General features: G+C 40.0%; 1 protein-coding gene across 4 annotated transcripts in view; it reads right to left on the bottom strand.

Moving 5' to 3' along the window:
* The window catches only part of LOC126253029 (uncharacterized), a 344974-nt gene that overhangs the window by 252066 nt on the left and 71003 nt on the right, over positions 1 to 21905 (bottom strand). For all 4 annotated transcript variants that reach the window (XM_049954093.1, XM_049954094.1, XM_049954095.1 and 1 more), the window contains one exon: positions 1113 to 1192. In XM_049954093.1, coding sequence (XP_049810050.1) covers positions 1113 to 1192 — 80 coding nt within the window. The remainder of the gene's footprint in view (positions 1 to 1112; positions 1193 to 21905) is intronic.

The raw sequence follows: 21905 nt of genomic DNA, 5'->3' as shown, positions 1-21905 counted from the left end.
ACAGAAGCGATTTGTTTGCAAAGCACATTCACTTTCAAGAAAACAGTCACTTATTCTTTTGGTTACAGTGTAAATATCGTAACCTTTGCATTCTATTATCAACAAATAATTAATGCTGGATACCAACAATGCAGAAAAAAAACAAATAGCTACTTACCTTACAGAAGACACATTAAGTTGCATATTATTGTGCCTGTCTGCCACTTAACGTGTCTCCTTTACAGTGATTAGCAATGTATTTTTTCCTAAATTGTTGATATTCCTACCTGAAATTTCCATTCTTTAATTAGTTCTGAATGGAATACAAGAACTTATATGACATAAGTCATCAAAGAAATCAGGAAATACCACAGTACAATAGCCAGGAATATTTTAATAATTGTGGCATTTCAGCCGTGAAAGTTCACAACTGATAATTAGATAGTTTACACCACCAAAAGTCATTAATATCAAATACACAAGACCAAAGGGAATTAAAAATATAATCAAGTTGCTAAAGCAGCAATATTTTTCTATGACAGTGTTTCTAGCAGGTTAGTAAAATATTGTGAAAGCTAGATAGAACTAACCTTGAGCTATATTCATATCAGTCCTTCACTCAAGGAACATTTCTGGACAAACTTCAATACAAATTAAGAACATCATACATAAAAATAGGGATAACTGAGGCTTTACTCTCTTTCCAATAAAACAATAAATAAAAAATGATGTGGGTGATTATTCATTTCTCTCTCAAAATTTGATAACTGGTTTTCAGTTTCACATGTGGCAACCAACATATACTCTTACCAATGAAAACCTAGCAGAACGAAAAATAACCAAAATGATCCTGCTGGTATATTTTGTGACCTTATTGAAGCATTTTATGTAACTAAACTGTTCAATTTTGTAAAACAAATCTGTAAATTTCCTTCACAATGAACAGCCAACTGCATGTCCTAAAATAAGTTTTTGGCTTCAAAGGACATGATGACAAGTTATACGCCAATTAATCACAAAAAGGAGAAATATGAAATCATTTACATAGCAATGTAATCTACATTTTGAATGTGACAAAAGACAGTCATTGTAAACAACATGTCAGAAACAAGTGAAATTTCAAACATACGTACTTGTTCTCCACAAATCCCTGAATGCAGAGATCGAGTTCATCTGTTAAAACACACCACCATCTTTCAAAGAACACCACTTTCTGGAAATAGAGGAAAGATAGTCTTAATTACTTCATAAAATATATCTTTCAGCTAAGATTTATTTATGCAGTGATCATTTTTTACTCCTGCAATTAGTTGCATATCCAAGCACTCTTTTCTTTGCTGCACTAAAAGGGGGGCAACAGCAACATACCTAGTGATGAGAGTGGGGAGAGAGTGGGGTGCTAAATGTTATGTCACCCCCCCCCCCTCCCCCAAATACATACACACTTTTTCACTAGAATGCAATATTTTGTATAATTCTTCTACAATAACTTGCTGAATTCACAGGTGTAAATGAACTTTCTTACCAGATTACAACAAATTAAAAAAAAGTGTTATGTCTTCTTCTTCTTCTTCTTCTTAAAATATTCAAACAAAAAATGTTCTAAGTACTAAGACATTCCTTTGATTTTATCTCGTACTCACTGGGTTGGCTACATAAACATGAAATTTACAAGTACTCACTGGGTTGGCTACATAAACATGAAATTTACAAAACTCTTTTTTAACTATCACATCCCTTGGATCTTGACTGTAACCTTCTGCATATGACTGAGAGCTAAATAAGAAACAGCAGGTTTTCTTCCAAGTTCCAACCTGTCACTAAACTGCTGAACAGCTGACTGAATGATGTCACGAAGGCTTTCCGCTAAAAGTGTGGGGAATGCGTCACAAAAAACACAGCATAGCTAGAATTAAATTGCAAATTAAGTAAGTCTCTTTTATACCAAATTGTATGCCATTTAAATAAACTCAATATACATCAATCACAATGGCACACACATTCACATATGAATAGCCACATAAAGCAACAAAATTACTGCCCTAGCTGCTGTCTCACTCTGGAAATCATTAACAATGAGCTACCTCAATAAAAGTGATTTTCCTTGTGGCAATTAGCATAGGATGGTTTTTGAAAGTAGTAACCAAATAATTTGTCCTCATTATAAATGGTATTTGGAACATCAGCTTCTGGTGACAAACAGACCGAACTATTTGAAACAGTTAACGCAGAACAGGGAATCAGCGATCATAAAGCGGTTACGGCATCGATGATTTCAGCCGTAAATAGGAATATTAAAAAAGGTAGGAAGATTTTTCTGTTTAGCAAAAGTGACAAAAAGCAGATTACAGAGTACCTGACGGCTCAACACAAAAGTTTTGTCTCAAGTACAGATAGTGTTGAGGATCAGTGGACAAAGTTCAAAACCATCGTACAATATGCATTAGATGAGTATGTGCCAAGCAAGATCGTAAGAGATGGAAAAGAGCCACCGTGGTACAACAACCGAGTTAGAAAACTGCTGCGGAAGCAAAGGGAACTTCACAGCAAACATAAACATAGCCAAAGCCTTGCAGACAAACAAAAATTACGCGAAGCGAAATGTAGTGTGAGGAGGGCTATGCGAGAGGCGTTCAATGACTTCGAAAGTAAAGTTCTATGTACTGACTTGGCAGAAAATCCTAAGAAATTTTGGTCTCACGTCAAAGCGGTAGGTGGATCAAAACAAAATGTCCAGACACTCTGTGACCAAAATGGTACTGAAACAGAGGATGACAGACTAAAGGCCAAAATACTAAATGTCTTTTTCCAAAGCTGTTTCACAGAGGAAGCATGCACTGTAGTTCCTTCTCTAGATAGTCGCACAGATGACAAAATGGTAGATATCGAAATAGACGACAGAGGGATAGAGAAACAATTAAAATCGCTCAGAAGAGGAAAGGCCGCTGGACCTGATGGGATACCAGTTCGATTTTACACAGAGTATGCGAAGGAACTTGCCCCCCTTCTTGCAGCGGTGTACCTTAGGTCTCTAGAAGAGCGTAGCGTTCCAAAGGATTGGAAAAGGGCACAGGTCATCCCCGTTTTCAAGAAGAGACGTCGAACAGGTGTGCAGAACTATAGACCTATATCTCTAACGTCGATCAGTTGTAGAATTTTGGAACACGTATTATGTTCGAGTATAATGACTTTTCTGGAGACTAGAAATCTACTCTGTAGGAATCAGCATGGGTTTCGAAAAAGACGGTCGTGCGAAACCCAGCTCGCGCTATTCGTCCACGAGACTCAGAGGGCCATTGACATGGGTTCACAGGTAGATGCTGTGTTTCTTGACTTCCGCAAGGCATTCGATACAGTTCCCCACAGTCGTTTAATGAACAAAGTAAGAGCATATGGACTATCAGACCAATTGTGTGATTGGATTGAAGAGTTCCTAGATAACAGAACGCAGCATGTCATTCTCAATGGAGAGAAGTCTTCCGAAGTAAGAGTGATTTCAGGTGTGCCGCAGGGTAGTGTCATAGGACCGTTGCTATTCACAATATACATAAATGACCTTGTGGATGACATCGGAAGTTCACTGAGGCTTTTTGCAGATGATGCTGTGGTGTATCGAGAGGTTGTAACAATGGAAAATTGTACTGAAATGCAGGAGGATCTGCAGCGAATTGACGCGTGGTGCAGGGAATGGCAATTGAATTTCAATGTAGACAAGTGTAATGTGCTGCGTATACATAGAAAGATAGATCCCTTATCATTTAGCTACAAAATAGCAGGTCAGCAACTGGAAGCAGTTAATTCCATAAATTATCTGGGAGTACGCATTAGGAGTGATTTAAAATAGAATGATCATATAAAGTTGATCGTCGGTAAAGCAGATGGCAGACTGAGATTCATTGGAAGAATCCTAAGGAAATGCAATCCGAAAACAAAGGAAGTAGGTTACAGTACGCTTGTTCGCCCACTGCTTGAATACTGCTCAGCAGTGTGGGATCCGTACCAGATAGGGTTGATAGAAGAGATAGAGAAGATCCAACGGAGATCAGCGCGCTTTGTTACAGGATCATTTAGTAATCGCGAAAGCGTTACGGAGATGATAGATAAACTCCAGTGGAAGACTCTGCGGGAGAGACGCTCAGTAGCTCGGTACGGGCTTTTGTTAGAGTTTCGAGAACATACCTTCACCGAAGAGTCAAGCAGTATATTGCTCACTCCTACGTATATCTCGTGAAGAGACCATGAGGATAAAATCAGAGAGATTAGAGCCCACACAGAAGCATACCGACAATCCTTCTTTCCACGAACGATACGAGACTGGAATAGAAGGGAGAACCGATAGAGGTACTCAGGGTACCCTCCACCACACACCGTCAGGTGGCTTGCAGAGTATGGATGTAGATGTAGATGTACAGAAACTATTTATCTCTATTTTCAGAAAACACCACAATTGCAACCACAAAAGTAATGGGGTAATTTGTGTCTTGGTGCTATATTAAAAGGTTCGGGAGTGGGTTAAGAGACAGGAAACTGCTTGATAAACAGGAAGAAAATAACATCTAAGGCCTAAGATGTAACTTCCAAATGCTTCAGGATAATGTGTCAGACTTGGTTACATTTTATATCAACAATGAATAACAATAACATGGGAAAGCTATATTGCTATTCATCATATAGAGGCAGCATTGAGTTACATTTTATACGAACAATGAATAACATTAATATGGTAAGAATATATTGCTAATCATCACATAGAGGCAGCGTTGAGACAAAGACAGGCACAATGAAAAGACTGCTAAAATATTAAAGCTTTCAGACGAAGTCCTTCTTCTGCATTAAAAAACAATACACATTCACCCCAGCTTAGCTCACACACACATGACCACTGTCTCAGAGCACTGGAGTCCAAATGTGACTGCATTTACGTCTCACGAAGCAGCAATCTGCTTGGATGAGGCAGTGTGTAAAGACATAGCATGTGGAGGAGAGAGGGTGGAGGATCAGGTTAGGAGTGGGGGATGATGCTGGTGCTGCCTGTGAGACTACCCAAGGAAATGGTGGGGCAGGACAGTGGGCTGTTAGAAGCAGCATCAGGAGACTGTGCTAGAAGGGGGTGGAAACGGGAAGGAGGAAAGAGGGAGGGAGGGGGGGGGGGTAGAGAAGAGAGAAAGAACTTCTAGGTGTACTGACAAGATAGAAGATGTATGTACTGCAGTGGGAGCTGGGAATGGGGTAGGCAAAAGGAAGAACGAAAGGCTGAGGTGAGAGGGGATTCAGGAACGATGGATATATTGTAGGAAGAGTTCCCACCTGCTTGATGGCCTGTTATTAGTCATCCCAGGTAGAATGGAGCACAATAGTTGCAACTTTGTAGATCTCACAGCTTCTTACGCAGGTGGCCTTGAATGGGGTGAGAGAGGCCAGTGATAGGATTGTAGTAGGTGGTAACAGAAGAATGTATGGGACAGGTCTTGCATTGGGTCTATTGCATGGATATGAGCCATGTAGCAAGGAATGGGAACTGGGGAGGACTAGGAATGGACAAGCATATTTCATAGGTTGGAGGGGGGGTGGGGGGGGGTAGTGGAATATCACTGTGGGAGGGGTTGGGAGGATATTTCTCATTTCATTTTTGACTATCTCCCATCTTGTCCTGAAATATCCTAGCTACTGTCCTCCCCAACCCTCCTACAGTGATATCTAGTTGCCTGCCAGTCCTAGACAATATTCTTAATCTATCACTACCACTCTCCTGCTCCTAGCCCCTTGCCTGATCGCTCATATCCGGGCAACAGACCCAGATGCAATACCTGCTCCAGTCCTATTACTGGCATCTCCTATTCAATACTACAAATTAAATAACAAAATGACAACTGATACATACATTCATAGTAACCTACACGTGTTGTATAACTGCATTGTGTTCACTCCATTTATAAAAGTTATTTCACGTGGGTAATCAAACTACACAAAAAAACAATTTAAATACGAGAGCAGCAAGGTGCCAAAAATATGCCGCAATGAGCTCACCTGGTCGGATGGTGGCTGGCATCAAGCAACCAATGGCGGGTGGCTGGTTGCCTCTGTATGGCAATAAAACTCTGAGGAAAAATCTGTTCTGATCTTGATGCAGCCATGAGCTCTTGCATGGTAGATTTTGTTATTACTGGTGGACCACAAACAGATACATCCACATACACACATCAAAAAATGTTTTGCATCACCCCGGTTCACAGAACTCCTGAAGATAGATGTTGACTGTGGACGTTGTATCACAGACACAGTCCCTTTGACTGTTCAGGGATGTCACTAAAACCACCCAAAGACGTAAACAACCATGCATGAGCAGCACCTAATAGACAGAGGGGGTCCAACAGCTGATCAGTTCCAGTCATTGTACCAAGAAGGAGGTACACGGCTGGTGTTGTCTGTATCTCAACCATGCCTAGACGATCAATACCATGGTTCAATTGTGTCCGCATTGTTACACTGTGCCAGGAAGGGCTCTCATCAAGGGAAGTGTCGAGGCGTTTCGGAGTGAACCAAGGCGATGTTGTTCAAACATGGAGGAGATACAGAGAGACAGGAACTGTTGATGACATGCCTCACTCAGGCCGCCCAAGGGCTACTACTGCAGTGGATGACTGCTACCTATGGATTATGGCTCGGAGGAACCCTGACAGCAATGCCACCATGTTGAATAATGCTTTTTGTGCAGCCACAGGATGTAGTGTTACGACTCAAACTGTGAACAATAGGCTGCATGATGTGCAACTTCATTCTCAACGTCCATGGCGAGGTCCATCTTTGCAACCACGACACCATGCCGCATGGTACAGATGGGCCCAACAACATGCCGAATGGACCGTTCAGGATTGGCAGCACGTTCTCTTCACTGATGAGTGTCACCTAAGCCTTCAACCATACAATCATCGGAGATGTGTTTGGAGGTAACCCGGTGAGACTGAATGCTTTAGATACACTGTCCAGCGAGTGCAGCAAGGTGGAGGTTCCCTTATGTTTTGGGGTGGTACTATGTCGTGCCGACATAAGCCGCTGGTGGTCAAGGAAGGTGCCGTAACAGCTGTACGATACGTGAATGCCAGCCTGTGACCGATTAGTGCAACCACCAGCATATTGGCGAGGTATTCGCCTTCATGGGTCACAATTCGTGCCCCCATCATGCACATCTTATGAATAACTTCCTTTAGGATAACGACATCACTTGGCTAGTGGCCAGCATGTTCTACACACACGAATCCCATCAAACATGCCTAGGATAGATTGAAAAGGGCTGTTTATGGGCGATGTGACCCACCAACCACCCTGATGAATCTACACCAAATCGCAGTTGAGGCATGGGACAATCTGGACCAACAGTGCCTTGATGAACTTGTGGATAGTGTGCCACGACGAATACAGGCATGCATCAATGCAAGACAACGTGCTACTGGGTATTAGAGGTACCGGTGTGTGCAGCTATCTGGACCACCGCCTCTGAAGGTCTCGCTGTATAGTGGTACAACATGCAATGTGTGGTTTTCATAAGCAATAAAAAGGACAGAAATGATGTTTACATTGATCTCTATTCCAATTTCCTGTACAGGTACCAGCACTCTCAGAACTGAGGTGATGGAAAACTTTTTTTGATGTGTGTACTATAGTGTTGCCAGATTGTGTAGATGGCCAGACTTAAGAATTCTTAGGGAGCAACTAATTTTTTTGCTGTCAAATGTAAACATTAAGTTTACCTGGGTGAGCAATGGCTTGCCCAACTTACAATAAAGTATTACAGAAAAAGTATTCAGTATTATACGTACAGACTGCAAGAATGAAAGACATAAGAAAGATGTAGACAACATTTTAAAAACCCATTATGACTGATAATGTTAGTAATCTTCCCAAGTGTCGAACTACCTCGGATCACCAGTTATTTTGGCAGCAGAGTATGTTGCTGTCTTCAGCTGATTTCTGTGGGATGGACACTGGGTAAAAATTATCTCTCTACTGTGTTGAAACTAAATGAAACACCACACATCTGCAGGATATGTGCAACAAGGAGTGGGAACCTACTGCTGACTGAAAGCTACCTCAGTACGAAAGCCATCTTGAAATACAAACTGCGGTTGGTTAAGTCTTGTCCTGGCAGAGAGTTGACAATGATATGAAGCAAAGTTTGTTTTAATTATGCTGAATAAAATATGTGTGAATAGTTCAATGTTTTAGATTTGACCAATTTCTTTTTACATGATGAGTTAAATGTGAGCAAGTTTTACCACGCATTCATACAACTGATTTGCCTCAATAGGTAAGTAACCCACTACCTTCAGTGTGGGTGTACACTTATGTTCGACCTCCTGCGGGAATATAAAATTAGTGAGAAAGTAGGATGGGGACTGCAGATAGGTGGCATAACGTGGGAGTGCAGCATTCATTTTCACTCATTGTTGCTGACCCTGCGTAAAGTCTCAATGCAGCTAATATCATTAGTTCCCTCCCTTTCCCTTCCTTTCTCCCCCTCCACTTACAATAGCTGTCATAGCTGCAGATTCAGTGTGTTATGCGTTCTTCCTGGAATGTCCAAAACAATAGACCCCATCCTCATATAATAACTACAAGTACTTCCTCAGGCTTCACTACTTCGGAAAGACCAGAGGAAGAACAAAATTAACATTTCATTTTTAGGTAATGATGCTGAAATGGTAAAAATGGAAATTGTGTGTGGCTAGGGCCTCCCATTGGGTAGACCGTTCACCTGGTGCAAGTCTTTCGAGCTGACGCCACTTCGGCGACTTGCATGTTGATGGGGATGAAATGATGATGATAAGGACAACACATCCCTGAGCGGAGAAAATCTCCAACCCAGCCGGGGATCGAACCCGGGCCGGTAGGTATGACATTCTGTCGCGCTGACCACTCAGCTACCAGGGGCGGACGCTGAAATGGTTATCAGGGGGATGACACACAATCCCCATGTGCGACATTTTCTTTATTTTACACTGTCGTTACCACAGTAAATGGTGTTGGCCATTAGGACACATTTTTTGTTTTACGAGATTTCCTTCTGGCAGCACATGATCCATCTGTTTTTGCTTCGGATGATCCTGTGTTTATGTGACTTGTTCTTTTCCTGTATTCTAGTGAGAAACTACTGAATCTTAACATCTACATTTGTCAAATTGTTTATCATACTTACATAAAAAGTTGATATTACCATTCGCAGACTCAGTAGTTGCAGCTTACAAGTTATGGAAGATGTACATTTGTGCAGATGCTTCAGCTGTCGATCTGCATCTCCTCCAACATGCTATGGTTGTTCACGACAAAGCCTCCATAACTATTGTTGTCCCCTCCCCTACCAAGCCATCTGCACAGCTATGGTCTAGGTTATTTTGTGTGCACTGTAGCAAGATTTCAACAAGTGTTGTAAGCTATTACAACAAAGGTGACTAACTTGTTTGTCCAATGAGCCTTCAGTATCTTCAAAGCCACCACAAGGGCGACTCTTCAAATTATGGACCAATTTCATACACTTTTCTGCTTAAGGAAGTAACAAATTCTTAGTGAATGGTAGTAGAGACCATTCTAATCTAAGGCAAGAACACAGTTTTCAACATGTGATTTGATCACATAGTGTAAATATTTGAACAAATCATCTGTTGAGGATATATAACACGCATTTAACTTCGGAATATACACATGTAAGAAATAAGCAATTCAATCTAGGCACAATGCTTGAATGAGGAGTATTCAAAGGAATATCAATTGCTGTGTAACAAATGAAAAGTACACAAACAGCCTTACACTACTACAAACAGTGTCTGAAATTTATTTAATCATCCTGTGAGATACAATAGTCTTCTTATGCTGTCAAAATGTAAGCTGAAATATTCATTTCCAACTGGTATAAACCCATTTAATAAAATATGCTTGTTCTTTACATCATTCCATTAGAGTGCATTAGATACACCATTCAATGAATGGATCAATATTGAGGAAGTGCTCATGGATGTAAAGCTTGTCAGAACACAAAGAGACAAGGAAAAACAATTTTCAAAACAGCTCGTGTCTGATTAAATATTCAGTTAGAATATCACTCCAAAAGTATCACCACGCTTTGTAGCCTACTGGATCCTTTTAAAACAGCCTGCCCTTTATGCACGAGCTGTTTCTCATAATCAGTACTAGTTATATCAGTGTGTGCGAAATGTGTTCCAGAACAACTGTGATATACGTATAAAATCTTCTAGGTCTTCAGAGCAGGACAAATCAGAGTTAAAACTCAAATTTTCAAAGATAATCACTATCTTCTTCATCTGGGGATGTGCATGCATGTGCACATACAGTATCTACAGCATTCAGTGTGAGCATGGGCTATGGTACATGGATCAGACACAATGTCATATTCAGCAGCACTGCTGGAGCACATCAGGTCTGAGGCAGAGAGACAAATTGGCAGTCACTGAGCACAGTTCGGAAAAAAAGCTGCATGTTGGATTCTGAATGAACAAGAGTGCTTTTTAATCAAATGTAGTTTGTGACAGTACAATAAAGGAATCCATCAAATTTAGGGCTAATAACAGCCTCAGAAACAGAGATGGTGGCTATTAACAAAGTTCTGCTTCGAACCTGTTACTGGCCATAACACACTGTGAGCACTCAGAGCTGAGAGATATCTGTACAATGTGCTAGTTGGAATCTGACTTAATGTGCTGGGATTCAAGCACACTCCCTCAACTGCTCCAGCCTGTGCTGGGTCAATGGCAAGGACAACTCAACTCACTGCAGCACCTGTATAAGGACAACCAAGATGCCATTTCAACACTTTGCCAGAAGATGGTGGAAGCGACAGTCATCAAAACATCGCAGCATTATGACAAACTGATTTGGCTGGAAACACGAGAACTTTACATTAGTTCAAAACACACAAAAGACGACGAGGTCTTACATATACATGTTGGCACCAATGACTTATTTCTTTGGTTTTACTATTTTGTCGCATATTTGGTATTCTATGTGGTTCATTAATACAGGATGTCACAATCCCTTCGGGTCAAAATAATAGCAACAGTAAAGGACAGAACTGAGTATTTTGAGAAAAGAAACAAGTGGTTGGAAGTGTGTATTTCAGCAGTATAAGGTCTTGAATGAACAATGTTTGTGAAGTAAATATTTGTAAATTGCTTATGCTTAACACTAAAGCAATTGCCTGCAAACTGACAACAATAACACTATCTTGAAAAACAATACACTATTGCCTATACTGTATTCACAGAGGAGTTGACTGATTGTAAAATGTATAGCATTTCTCATCACAAAAAAAATTGAAGACATGCATTTAATGTATGATGTTGCAGCATGCAGTGCCCAGAAAGTCGTACAAATGTACAGAGAAAAGATTCATAGTATGTATCTTGTGAACTGGAAAAAAATTTATCAGCACATACAGGTAATTACAAGAAATTGGATTATTCATGCCACAGTCAGTCAGCAAACATTCTCAACAAAGATTTGTTTGCAGAGTAGAATTTGAGGAGACAGTGTTTGATCCTGTGACAGAACATTAATCAAGCACCAGGGTCATTCCATGTCAAACGTACCAGATTTAGAGATGGTCCCCACTCGACCATTTCTGAATCCAATGCCATTTTTGGAGTAGCTTCAACAATGTCTCGGATGAACATGTACAAAGCTTCAGCTCAATTTCCTTCATTACAGTTCTTCAGCTTCTCTTAGACAGAGGTCTTAGTTTTCACCATCTACATGCATGCCAGAATGTTAACTGGATAACTTTTTCGAAAAGTGCTCTTACCTTATAAGATCCTGGTTTTGTATACTTAAACAACATTTTGTGCTGAATAAGAATACATTACTAATTAGATCTTTAAATACAGAGTCCACCAGAAAAATGTATATACATTTTATGGAACGAAAAGTATTACTTATGTGTGTATTTTACATTTAATAATTGATCGCACATGTTGCACCACCTTCAGTTTAACACGTGATTACTTTAAATGTTCACAATGTTCACTGTTAGCGGCTACATACATAACAGAATGACGAGCGGTCGCCGCAACTACGCCAGTCAATGTTACAGAGGAGATAGCTGCACATATCGCTGTAATCTCCTGGCAAAGTTCCTCCAGCATGCATGGCTAACATCGATAGAAGTTATCTTTTATGGTTCCCCACAAGTAAAGGTCCATAGGTGATAGATCTGGTGACCATGTGGTAGTGTGGTGGCACTCCATCCTGTTGGTAGAAGACCTCTTATCAGCTCCATAAAGCACACGTATACCCAGCAAAACTGGTGTGTGTAACATTTCCAGGTACACTTCTCCAGTGACAGTAGCATCACAGAAAAAGGGTCTTACTAAGCCCCTAGATGATGATCCACACCACACATGAACCCCTGGTAGATTGACCGCTTTATCCAGATAAACATGCCGATTTTCCGGTGTCCAGCACACAATGTTATGCCAATTCACAATTCCATTAAGTTTAAATTGTGCCTCGTCACTCCACACTACCTCCATCACAAATTGATCATCATCAGTTACCTTTTGCTGATACCATTCGCAAAATTGCATTCAATGATCAGAATCATCATCATTAATCGTGTGCAGTAATTGTGGAATGTAAACTTTCCACTTTGCAGCTATCAGAATTCTTCATACACTTGTACTGCTAACCCCCACTTCACGTGCACATTGCATAGGAGAGTTCTGTGAAGAATTGACAAATGTTTCAACACGAGGGCTGACGAAGCAGGACTGGTAGCTGTATGCTGTATTACTGATCTTCCTTTGTGAATATCACAAATAGTTCTATACAATTCAAGCTTGACAATGTACTTCAAATTTGTTAGGTGGGTTGGTGTTTCTGTTTCAAACTCCACTGACGTTGCACTTTACCAGCTTTATCAAACTTGAAAAACCACTTCACAATACATTTTCGTTGCTCAAATATCAAGCGTGTTCCAACTTAAGCTCATGGTGCTGGAACAGAAGAAATTATATATAAGAGTGCATCTAACTAATTTATTTAAACACACAGTTCAGGAGATATGATGTCATAAACAATGAGATGCCACCATACGAATACATGCAGATTCATTCATCCATCAATGAGAATGAGAGTACTTAGCGACTGGCATCAAACTATACATAATTTATAATTTCAAACATTTACAAAAAAGAAAAAATTCTCGTTGACATGCCCCACAAGATGATGACAGAGAAAAATGTCATCGCTTAGTACATTTACGCTGTTAATGCTGTAAGAACTTCTGCATCAGGCATGACATATTAATGTATTACTTCATTACTATTAATTCTATTCCCAATATATTTTGCACACAGTATCCACATACATCACTAAATGTGTGGGCAAATTTATATCACTGTGTGACATATAGTTCAGGAGATTTAAGTCACAAACAATGAGATGCGTGAGAAACTGCTGTTTCAGGCATGAATTTTGTTTTATTATTTTTGTTCTACTAGAGCTATTCACAATGTTTACATTTTGCAAACATATTTTTTTTTTAAATATGTGTATCAAATCCTGAGTGTAATCCAATGCAACATTGTGTCACAATTTCAAATCAGTCGGCCAAGAACTTTCTGAGATTTGCTATTACGTACAAATGAAAAGGAAATGTAAATGTTCCTTATCACATCTCAATGATTATAACACATATGCCATTTGAGTTCAATCGCTTGCAGTTTCTGGTGTGACTTGCATTTGCAACGACCAACAAGGCGCAGGGACAATCATTACAAATATGCGGACTAAATTTGGAAAATCCATGCTTCTCTTATGGACAATTGTATATGGCTTGCTCATACGTTCCGAAACCTTCTGATTGATTTGTGTATGCACCAGACAGGAAAAACAAAAATATGGTGTATACAAAAGCACTTCAATAAAGAGATGATGAGACCGAACACCTTTTTTTTTCTTTCTGTGGCATTGCAACACATGCCGGGTACAGTTAGTATTTAATAAACCTGACATGTGTAAAAAATTAGCTAAGAATTTTCTGACAAGATTTGTTCATATAATAGTTTTGTGGATTTTGTAATGGAGACAACAACACGTCTGAGGTGAGGCATATACAGAGTAACATACCATTTTGTTGAAGCTATATGTTGCAGAGGAGATTTACGATTGACAAATGATGATCATAGACTACTGAAGCACATTTTTTTACTGTAGTTTGGAAAGTAGGCCACACTTGTTGGCTGTGTGGTTTATTGTCTGAGCATGTTGATTGAATGGTAAGGGAGATGGTGTAGCTACTGGAAGCGGTGTTGCCGGTGGCAGCTTGCATTTGGTCACAGTTGCTGTATTTGATGTTTTCCCTGTGCAGCAGATTCTCACTTCCGAGTTTTGACGGCCCCCTTGGAAGAACACACCCTTGACAGTGCTTAAGGAAGTCACAGAACAAAAGTATCTTGAGAGTAGGGTGTGCTATAAACTGTAACTCGGTTCATTGCAAATATTGTCGAAATATAATTGTCAACCAGATAGAATTGTTTGAGGTCTTTCTTGTATGTAAAACGCAATAGAATATATGTGGTTTACAAAAGACGAAAGTGCTCTCATTTAGTAGTATGCACAGAAGTAGCCTATTGCAGAGTTTTCAGCACTCAGCAGCACACCAAAAGGAAATGCACTTATATGAGGAACACATGGTATACCTGGATGCCAATTTTTGGAAGGGGTGGAGGGGGAGGGGAGGGGGAGAGGGAGAGGAGCGGAGAGAGAGAGGTTTTTTTCAAGTCAAGATGCAGGTTACAATATAAAGGCATTTGACTTCAGTAGCCTGCTCTCCAGCTAACATATTGCACTAATAACCATCTGCAAGATTGGAATTAGAATTATATTAATACCTTCAGCTGCTAACGGGCATTGATATATATCAACAGGGACTGGTGAAAATGTGTGCCCCAACTGGGACTCGAACCTGGGATCTCCTGCTTACACACCAACACACTCATTACCCATGGAAGACATTCTTACCAAGTCCTGTAAGAGTTCGGGGAATATGTGTGCATCCGCACAGAAGAAGGAGGTCATGGCCAGTGTTGCCAGAACTATATACTTACATGGATATGGTGACTGTTCTTACGGGACTTGGTAAGAATTCCTTCCACGAGTAATGAGTGTGTTGGGATGGTACACTACGAATGTAGTGTGTGGACATACAAGGTGAGAATGTGGGTTTCGCGGGAGACGTGCGCAAGATAGTCCCTGCAGTCGCGCTATCGTCTGTGCCCTCGGTGGCTCAGATGGATAGAGCGTCTGCCATGTAAGCAGGAGATCCTGGGTTCGAGTCCCTGTCGGAGCACACATTTTCACCTGTCCCCATTGATATATATCAGTGCCCGTTAGCAGCTAAAGGTATTAATATAATTCTAATTTTGTTCTAGATGGCTGCAGGCTTTCGGATATGTCCGAAAGAACAGTCACCATATCCATATAAGTATCTGCAAGATTTTCTCACCTGCCTCAGGTATGAACTGGTGTTTTGAAACAAAATGGTTGCTTGTCAGGCCATGATTTTTTTTTATTTTCTTTTTTAAAGAACCAGTTTCTCTATAATCTCTTCTACAGTTGCTTGATGCATCTCTAGAACTTCTCTATCAGTATAAACCCCCTGTTTGTATTGTATAATTTCTTCTGGGTCATGTGTTTTAAAAACATCTACCGAATAAGATTCTAGATCAGGTTATCCAGGACATTGTTCTAATATTGCAGCATACAGTCCTTGATTCCAAATGGCACACAGTTTTCTTGATTAATTCCTCGCAGTTACCATCCTTGGTAGGTGTTGCAACCAACACCAGTTTGCCATTTTGATGTAATACACATACATGAACTGAGTGTACCAGCCAGGATTGGGAAGGAAAAATAAAAAGAAAAAAAGGGGTTTAAAAAAGGAAAAGAAGATAAAATTGGATTTTATTGCTTTTTTAATTTTTTTCATATTTATGAGTAAACAGTTCGATATAAATTCCTATTAGTAATCTATTCAAAACAATAACTCAGTCTTACACCTACTTTATTAGTGCCTCTTTCCATGCCCTGCCAGCAATGCACCTACTGAAAGAATCTTGTCCATCTACAGGCTCATTTGGGCAAAAAAAAAAAAAAAAAAAAAAAAAAAAAAAAAAAGGAGAGAAAAGAACTGAGAAACTGGTGAAGATCTACAAATTTCTGCATGCTTCCAAAAAGTTGTTAATTGTACTTTACTCTCAGTACTATTCTACATCAAGTTGGTTTTTTTTTCTGGGAATGTAAATGTTATTTTAGCTGCATTAATTAAATTGCAAGAAAAGTTAAAACACAATATTAATAAAATAAATTCTTGTGACACTACATATTTGCCTTCAATAAATATGATGGCTCCTTTTAATTCATGTAAGGCTAACTATGTAACATTTTGTATTAAATTTTTGTATTAAATATAGTTGGGTCTTATTGATTTTTTTTTTACAATGGGTTTAAAAACCCAACCTTTTGTGTGTTAGATTAAATTACAACAACACTGGTACCAGCAGCACCAGCTGCAACACACCACTTTGTCCTGAGTTCACAAAATTTTGAGAACACCAATTCCAGAGCAATACGTATTTAAAAATCAAAAAAGGACCATCAACATAAGGAAGCCAATATATTTACTCAGAATATGAACAAGACAGTATTAGCAATTTATTCAGTCTGATTTGAAAAACAATGCTTTCAGTTGTACAGGGTGTTTAGAGTACTAACTTTCTGGATTTTCATTTGTTTTATTGCTGCTTATTGCCTGAAGTTGATTCGTACATAACTACACTTGTATTTTTATGGACAGAAAAAAAGTTTTCACTGATTTTTTTTTCTGTTTATTCATTAATGTCACATTTAAGCATACACTGTGTGTATGAAGAGTAATAACTGTGAGCAATTTTCTATCAGTCAGATAAGGGTCAAAAATTAAACTACGTAGCTTCTGAAGCTGAAGACTCCTCTTTCTACATACAGAAAGATTATAAAGATTAAATACATACAGTTCAGATATGGGCTACCAAAACTACATAAAATTTCGCACCCAAAACATTTTCACCTAATTGGTAGGTGAAGGGGTAGAGAAAGGATATATTGTAGGATCACAGTTAGATGGAAGAATGTACTGAGTAATTCAGGGTTCAGTACTAGTTTTGGGTTGGCAGCAAAAAAGTGTTTCCACTTTAGGGAGAAGGAGAGAAGGTCTTTAACAAGCCCAGCATGACTCAATACAAGAATGTGGCAAAAGACAGGTCCCTTTGAAATGAGGCTTTTGGAGGAGAGGTTCATGACTGTGTTACAGCTCTGTTTATGCACTAGGTTTGGTAGGATGGTGGGAGGGAGCTTGTGAGAGTGTAGTACAATTACTTCTGCAAGAAGGGGTCTGGCAGCTATTAAATGATGTGGAGGAGGTTTGATAGACGTTTTTGTAGTGGTGGTGGATAGTGGTAGTCCAACATAAGAGTACAAAGTGAACAGACTTGACAGTTTTTGATATGGCACTGTGCATGCTGCTCTCGTTCCTGCATTTGGAGGTGGGATGCAGGAATTGGTACAGCAGAGTGGAAATATTTTACAGGTGGTGATGAGGTAGTGCAAAAAGGTTTAGGACTCAGTTATATTATTCCATAGGGTTAAGTTCGTGAGGGCTGTGGAATGACAGAATTCGAACATAGAATCACTGTAGAAAGTTGGTGCAGCTCTAGATGGGTAATTTGATGGTCACACTATTTGGGAGGGATTCCACAAACTAAGCAGCAACACAGAAACAGTATGTGGGACTGGGTTCTGTATAAGGGTACAGAAACTTTTCTGTATTCACGCAGATGGAAGGAACAAAAATTGATTGTGGAAAAATAATAACTAGTAACAGAGCATCAAAACATGGGAATATTCTGAAAACTGGAAAAAGACAAAGCCTGATGAAGTACAGTGAAGGAAGGATGAAGCTACATGAAGCACAGTAGTAAAACATCAAGACATAAATAAGATCAATATGAAAACTGGATGAGATTAAAATGAGTACAGAAATAGAAATAAATAATAAGACAACTGCATGGGATGTTGCTATGTAGGTATGAGTGAAGGAGGCAGCAGTTGTCAATGGGTTGGACATGATCAGTCTGGTGTGTGCATGGATATTGGGGAGAGAGGGGCAAGGGGTCCGTTAAGAAGTCAGTAACATAAATTGTGAAATCCCTTGCCTTTTTGTTATGATGCACTGTAAAGCTGTTTTGCCTTTCCCACACCATAAAGAAGACACAGTGCTGCCAATGTATTACCAGTTCACATGGGTTCACATTGTACCTTATAACAAACAAAGAGTGAGATACCAAGTGACCCGAGTTAGGAGTTAATGAAAGATAATTTCAATGAAAATCAGTGGCTCAACAGAAAGGATCATTTCTTCTATCATAAAACAAGGAAGGAAAATAGTCATCCACAAGCATCAGAGCCAGTAAAAACATTCCACAGGATGTTTTTGTGTGACATGATGTGTAATTCATAAACTGATTTAGTAACTGATCTGCAGTTTTATTTTACCCAGAGCATTTTAATGCACTGGAGGCAACTGAGGCCAAACATTATAGGGCACTAAGGCCAATCATTTTTGGACTGGCTGCATAGCAGTCTCTGCCCCCAAGCTCTGCTGGGTGCTAGGAAGGTGACAACTGTTTGCTGTGGCAGAACACTGGTGTTTCCTTGAAAATGAAGATTTCATTCTTATTGTTACCCCCACTAGTTTCAACACTAGCTGCTTTTTAACAATTAAAAATCTTAATTTAAATAAAAGATGAATATAAGCTAGCTGTCATGCCATTTTCTTTTTTCATTTATTATTAATACAACAACATACCAGTCATCGTACAGAGTAACAAGTTATGTCTCTATGTATTTCCTTCTTTTCCTCAAAGTATATTTATTAAATTTAGCACATGTTGCTCTGTTTAAAATGTTTACTCTCACATTTTTGTAAGGAAAAATCCATTCAGTCTGTAATGCAATAGTTGCTCACTGAACAGCTAGCCCATTAATGGATCAACGCCTATTTGTGACACATCAGGAAGGTAAAAAGTTGTGTATCTGGGATTCTATCTGCTTTTATAGCTTACTCCTCAGTTGGTCTTGCTAGGATGGTTAGGATGTGTGCATCCTGTGTGTGGGCACACGAGGAGTTGGCTGCGGTTCGTGAACAGCTCAAGACACTTCTGGCTACGGTCAGTCATCTTCAGGCTGTTGCCTTGGGGTATAATGGTAGTGGAGAATCTGGCGTGTTGTATGGGACGCCTCCAGTGTCACTCGTTTTGCCCATGTGCAGGGTGAGCATAGGGTGGTAATGCATTTGCATCACTCAAGGGGGAAAGCCAATGTGGAGACTGGTCGTCTGGCCTCACCCATTCACCCTGTAACAAAATATGTAGCCACTGCTTCAGTAGGATCCAGGCTGGCACACAAGGGAAGAGGTTTACTAGTTATTGGGAGCTCCAACATAAGGCATGTTATGGAGCCCCTTAGACAGATATTGTTCAGGGCTGGAAAGAAAGACATGTGCACTCAGTAGTCTCCTGGTGAGCCTCATCCGAGATGTGGAGGCGGCTCTGCCTGCGGTTATCGAACATGCTGGATGCACTAGTCTGCAAGTTGTGGCACAAATCAGCACCAATGACATCTGTCGTGTGGGTTCTGAGGCCATCCTCAGTTCATACAGCCAGCTGGAGGGGGAGGGGGGAGGGGGAGGGGAGGAGGAGGAGGAGGAGATGGTGAAGACTGCTGGCCTCGGCGCGAGGTGCAAGCAAGCTCGTAGTTTACAGCATTGTTCCCAGGGGTGATTGGGTCCTTTGGTTTGGAGCCAAGTGGAGAGTCTCAACCAAAGGCTTCATCGACTCTGTGATGGTCTTGACTGTAGATTTCTAAACCTGTGTTATCCGATGGGGATTTGTAAGATTCTCCTTGATAGGTCAGGGGTGCATTACACGAAGGAAGCAGCTACTCAGATAGCAGAGTAAAGATATTTTGACTGTCAAAATTTTATCAGTAAACTGTCAAAGTATTCATAACAAAATTTCTTGAATTTGCTGCCTACAGAAAAGCTCTCATGCTCAAATTATTCTTGAGATCAAGAGCTCACTAAAACCTAAAGAGGAAAGATTGAGATATTTAGCAAGTCATGGAAGATACGTCAGGAAAACAGATTAGACGCCATAGAAGGGGAGTGTTCATTGCAGTTGACAAAAATTTTACCTCCACTGAGGTTGAAGTGGAATGCAACAGTGAAGTTATCTGGTTGCATATAAAAGGTGAATGTTTTTACCGGCCACCTGATTCCACTGTGACAGTTCTAAAGTCTTCAAAGAAAGTCTACCCAGACCATGTAATACTAGTTGGAGGTGACTTTAACCTATTGAGTATAGACTGGGATGCCTATGGATTCATTGCAGGGGATACTGACTGACAGTCGTGCAAAATGCATTTGAACACATTTTAGCATCTCACTTAGACAGTGAATTAACATCACTTAGTTCCCGTAAGATCAATGTAGAGGAATTATGGGCAAAGTATAAGCACATTGTAAATCATGTCTGGAGAGTTATGCACCTAGTAAGTGGATAAAGGATGGAAATGATCCATCATGGTTTAATAACGAAATTAGGAAGATGCAGAGGCTATTTGAGTTCAAAAGAGACCACACAAATGATGACAAGTGAAGGTTAATAGAGATTCGTGTGTCTGTGAAAAGATCTATGCGCAAAACATACAACAACTACCACCATGATACCTTAGCAAAAGATCTTGCAGAGAACCCAAGAAAATTATTGTCCTATGTAAAATCGCTAAGCACATCTAAGGCTTCCACTCAGTCCCTTGTTGACCAGTCTGGTGTGGTAGTTAAAAATAGTACAACGAACACCGAAGTTTTAAATTTTGCATTCAAGAAATCGTTCACGCAGCAAAATCACACAAATATACAGTCATTTGCCATCAGACAGACTCTCTGGTGTACAGAAACAACTGAAAGATTTAGAAGCAAATAAGGCACTAGGTCCAGATGGAATCCCAATTTGGTTTTACAGAGAGTACTCCACAGCATTCTCCCTTACTTAGCTTGCATTTACTGCAAATCTCTCGCTCAGCAGAAAGTCCCAAGTGACTGAAAAAAAGTGCAGATGATTCCTGTACATAAGAATGGTAAAGGAACAGGCCTGCCAAATTACAGAACGATATCCTTCAGTTTGTTGCAGAATCCTTGAACACCTTCTCAGTTCAAATACGATAAATGTTCTTGAGACTGAAAGGCTTATGTTCACAAATCAGCTTGAGAAAGCATCGCTTGTGTAAAACTCAGCTAAAACCTTTTCTCACGTATATACTGTGAATTACATATGAAGGGCAACAAGCAGAGTCCATATTTCTAGATTTCCAGAAAACATTTGACACGGTGCCACACTGCAGGCTCTGAACGAAACTACAAGCATATGGAATAAGTTCAGAGATATGTGAGTAGCTCTAAGACTTCTTAAGTAATAGAACCCAGCATGTTGTCCTTGATGGCGAGTGTTCATCAGAGACAAGGGTATCATCAGGAGTACTCCATATACATGTGATAAGATCACTGTTGTTTGCTATACACATAAATGATTTAGCGGACAGGATGGGCAGCAATATGGGGTTGTTTGTAAATGATACTGTGGTGCACAGTAAGGTGTCAAATTGAGGAACTTCAGGAAGAGACAAGATGACTTAGGCAAAATTTGTGGTTGGTGTTATGAATGGCAGATAGCTCTATGTGTAGGAAGATGTATAAGTTAAAGCGGATGAGAAGGAAAAACAAATCTGTAATGTTCGAATCGGATACAATCTTAGCAGCTAGCTGC

The sequence above is a fragment of the Schistocerca nitens genome, chromosome 4, assembly GCF_023898315.1.
Source record: "Schistocerca nitens isolate TAMUIC-IGC-003100 chromosome 4, iqSchNite1.1, whole genome shotgun sequence".
In the NCBI taxonomy this organism is placed as follows: Eukaryota; Metazoa; Arthropoda; class Insecta; order Orthoptera; family Acrididae; genus Schistocerca; species Schistocerca nitens.
Note: the sequence above shows the minus strand (reverse complement) of the source record. Positions and strands in the feature narration are given on the sequence as shown.